The 2,877-nt window shown below is 28.6% G+C and overlaps 1 protein-coding gene across 1 annotated transcript in view; it reads left to right on the forward strand.

The window, feature by feature from the left end:
- Window positions 1-1,834: 1,834 nt before the first annotated feature.
- Window positions 1,835-2,877, forward strand: part of LOC107494868 (vacuolar-processing enzyme-like) — a 5,567-nt gene continuing 4,524 nt past the window's right edge. The window contains exon 1 of the mRNA XM_021125165.2: window positions 1,835-2,182. Within this exon, the coding sequence (XP_020980824.1) occupies window positions 1,835-2,182 (348 nt within the window). The remainder of the gene's footprint in view (window positions 2,183-2,877) is intronic.

Below are 2,877 nucleotides of genomic sequence, written 5' to 3' on the forward strand. Positions count from 1 at the left end.
CTGTCTGAAGGAAGCACAGACAGAACTACCGCCATCTAAAAGATAGGCTAGTCGATGAGGTGAAAAAACATAAAAAAAAGTGACAAAAGGCAAGGAAAAATAGAATAGAAAAAAAGTGTGAAAAATATGGTGATTTCACCAGAAGAAAAATAACATATCCTCTTCAAAGAGGATACCATGACTCTGATACCATGTTAGAAAATAGAGAATAATCTGAAGAGTGTATTATTCAAATTGTGTGAAATAATACAATATAAAAGGATATTTATAGATGCTAAGATAATTGTAATAATAAAGATATAATATTCTATAATAAATATTCAGATATACTAAATAATTCTAATGAATTCTAATTGATTCTAATATATTATGGCAGGTGGGATTTAGTGAAATAACAAAACTTGTGTCATTTAATAAAGATATACATTGTTAAGTGTTAACTTTCGATTTTTATTGGTTTTTTATTCTATTTTATTAGATGGAGGATATATGAAAGTTGATGTAAACTCTGTGAAATTTTGAATTTTATTAGCTTAGAAATAATTGAATTTAAATATTTAAAATTATATATTAAATTTTTAATAATTTTATTAAATATTTAATTAAACTGGTTTAATCACAATTCGATTTCGATTGGACCATTAAACCAGATATTCAATCGGGTTAATGACCAGTTCAATTTTCACAACCTTAGATTTTGGTGATTGGATTGATTTTGTCTGTGTTAGCAGAGGCTGTAATGAAAATTGGCAACAAGGTTGTTTGGGAATAATTAAGAGCTGCAATATTCTTCAATCAGAGTTGTTTACTATCTGGAGAGGATTTTCTCTATCCTAGAACTTGGGACAAAGAGATGTGATTTGCAAAGCAGATTGTCTAGAGACTTTTAATTTTGTTTATCAATTCTCAAGAAAACGTTAGATCCTTTGGTGCTTAAAGTCAAAGATATTATGACTTAGAAGTGGCATATCGATTTTCGCTTGATCCTAAGAGATGCAAATATAGTGATGGATATCATGCCAAAGACAGCGATGAAATCGCATTCTCAGCATGTAGAGCTTTCGATACCTTAAAAGAAGTTTGAAATGAGTATTCAACGGGACTCCCTTGTATCTTCTTAGTCCTTAGGACTTTATTTTCCTTTTCTATTTGGTTGTTTTCTTTTTTTTTTCTTTTTAATTCCCAGCCACCAAAAAAAATTTTATATATACCATCACAATAATAATTTTTATATTGTAAAAAAAAAGATTTTATTCATTGAAAACAAGAAATGAATAAAATAGTGGCAGTAATTCATAATTACAAGAAATTATTATATTCATAACACATGTATCTCACACATATGAATGACAAACATAAAACATGTCATATGATGAAAAATTGATAGATACAGTCTCATATACACTCTGTCACTCTCATAGTCATGCTATTATTGTCATAATTAAATAATAAAATAAAATAATTTTGAACTATTTTAAATTTATTTTCTATTATTTTATAAATATTTTTGCTCTTTTCCCCCCTAATAATGACTTCTATTTATGACTTCTTTATTCATACTAATATGCACTAACCTTTTTGTTAACAAACCGGCGAGTATTTGGCTATTTGCAAGTAACTCTTTGCAAAATCACATTAATTAAATGGGATAAGATTACTTAAAGCAAGAGAACTAACGGATGCATATGCGCCAGCATGTGATTGTGAGACTAAATTCTGCCGCTATAAATTCATTTAGAAGATATTATTGCATGCAATAGCTACTATAATACATCTCTCCTTTAATTTATTTGAATTCCTTCTTTCATCCACACAAATATTGCATTCAAGCAAGATGAATCATAAAACCACTTGTTGGGTTGCATTGATACTCTCAATGTGTCTAAGTTCGACAATAACAACGTTGGAGGGTGTTCGTCCAATAATGCGTAATATTCAACAACAAAAGGGTGCAAATGGAAATAGATGGGGTGTCCTTGTTGCTGGTTCTAATGGGTATGAAAACTATAGGCACCAAGCTGATGTATGCCATGCCTATCAAGTACTAAAGAAAGGTGGTCTTAAGGATGAAAACATCATTGTTTTCATGTATGATGACATCGCTAATAACACACAAAACCCAAAACCTGGTACTATAATCAATAAACCCAACGGTCCAGATGTTTATAAAGGTGTTCCCAAGGTAAGTAGTAGTCTGTTCAATTTTCATATAAATATTATTGTGTTTTTGTTCTTGAAACCAACTAGCCATACACTTGCTTTCATTTCTCATTATATTTCCCAAAAGATTAAATTGATTTTGGTTCACCAAAGATTAAAATTTTTGACCTTTTGGATTTAGAACTCTAATACCATGTCATGAACCCACTCATTTCAAAAGCGTAACCTGACAGGACAATGTAACAATAATGATTATATTTCTAATACTTCCCAAACCTTTATTATACACATTATACGCTTAGGTCATTGGCTCTCTATACTTTTTCTTAAGTATATGGTCAAGTATACTTTTTGTTACTTTAAGTTCTCAAAAAATTTTAAAAGTATTTGTAATGTTCAAGTTGTTTTAATTTTGCTTTTAATATTCTAAATATGTTTTAATCATATCATTAAAGGTTAACACCATTAACCACAATACTAACATGGCAATTTTGTGATGATGTGTGAGTGATGCGGTAACATAGAATTGCCATATTATATATTGTCTAACTTAGGAGTATAATTAAAACATATTGAAATGTCAAGGTAAACCTTAACGATGAGATTAAAATAAAATATAAACGTTGGGAATAAAAATAAAATATATTATTCAATAAAATTATTTTTATATAAAAATTATAGTGATAATACCTTTAAAACATATTATATTTATTGAGA

This window comes from Arachis duranensis, chromosome 6 (assembly GCF_000817695.3).
Source record: "Arachis duranensis cultivar V14167 chromosome 6, aradu.V14167.gnm2.J7QH, whole genome shotgun sequence".
Lineage (NCBI taxonomy): Eukaryota > Viridiplantae > Streptophyta > Magnoliopsida > Fabales > Fabaceae > Arachis > Arachis duranensis.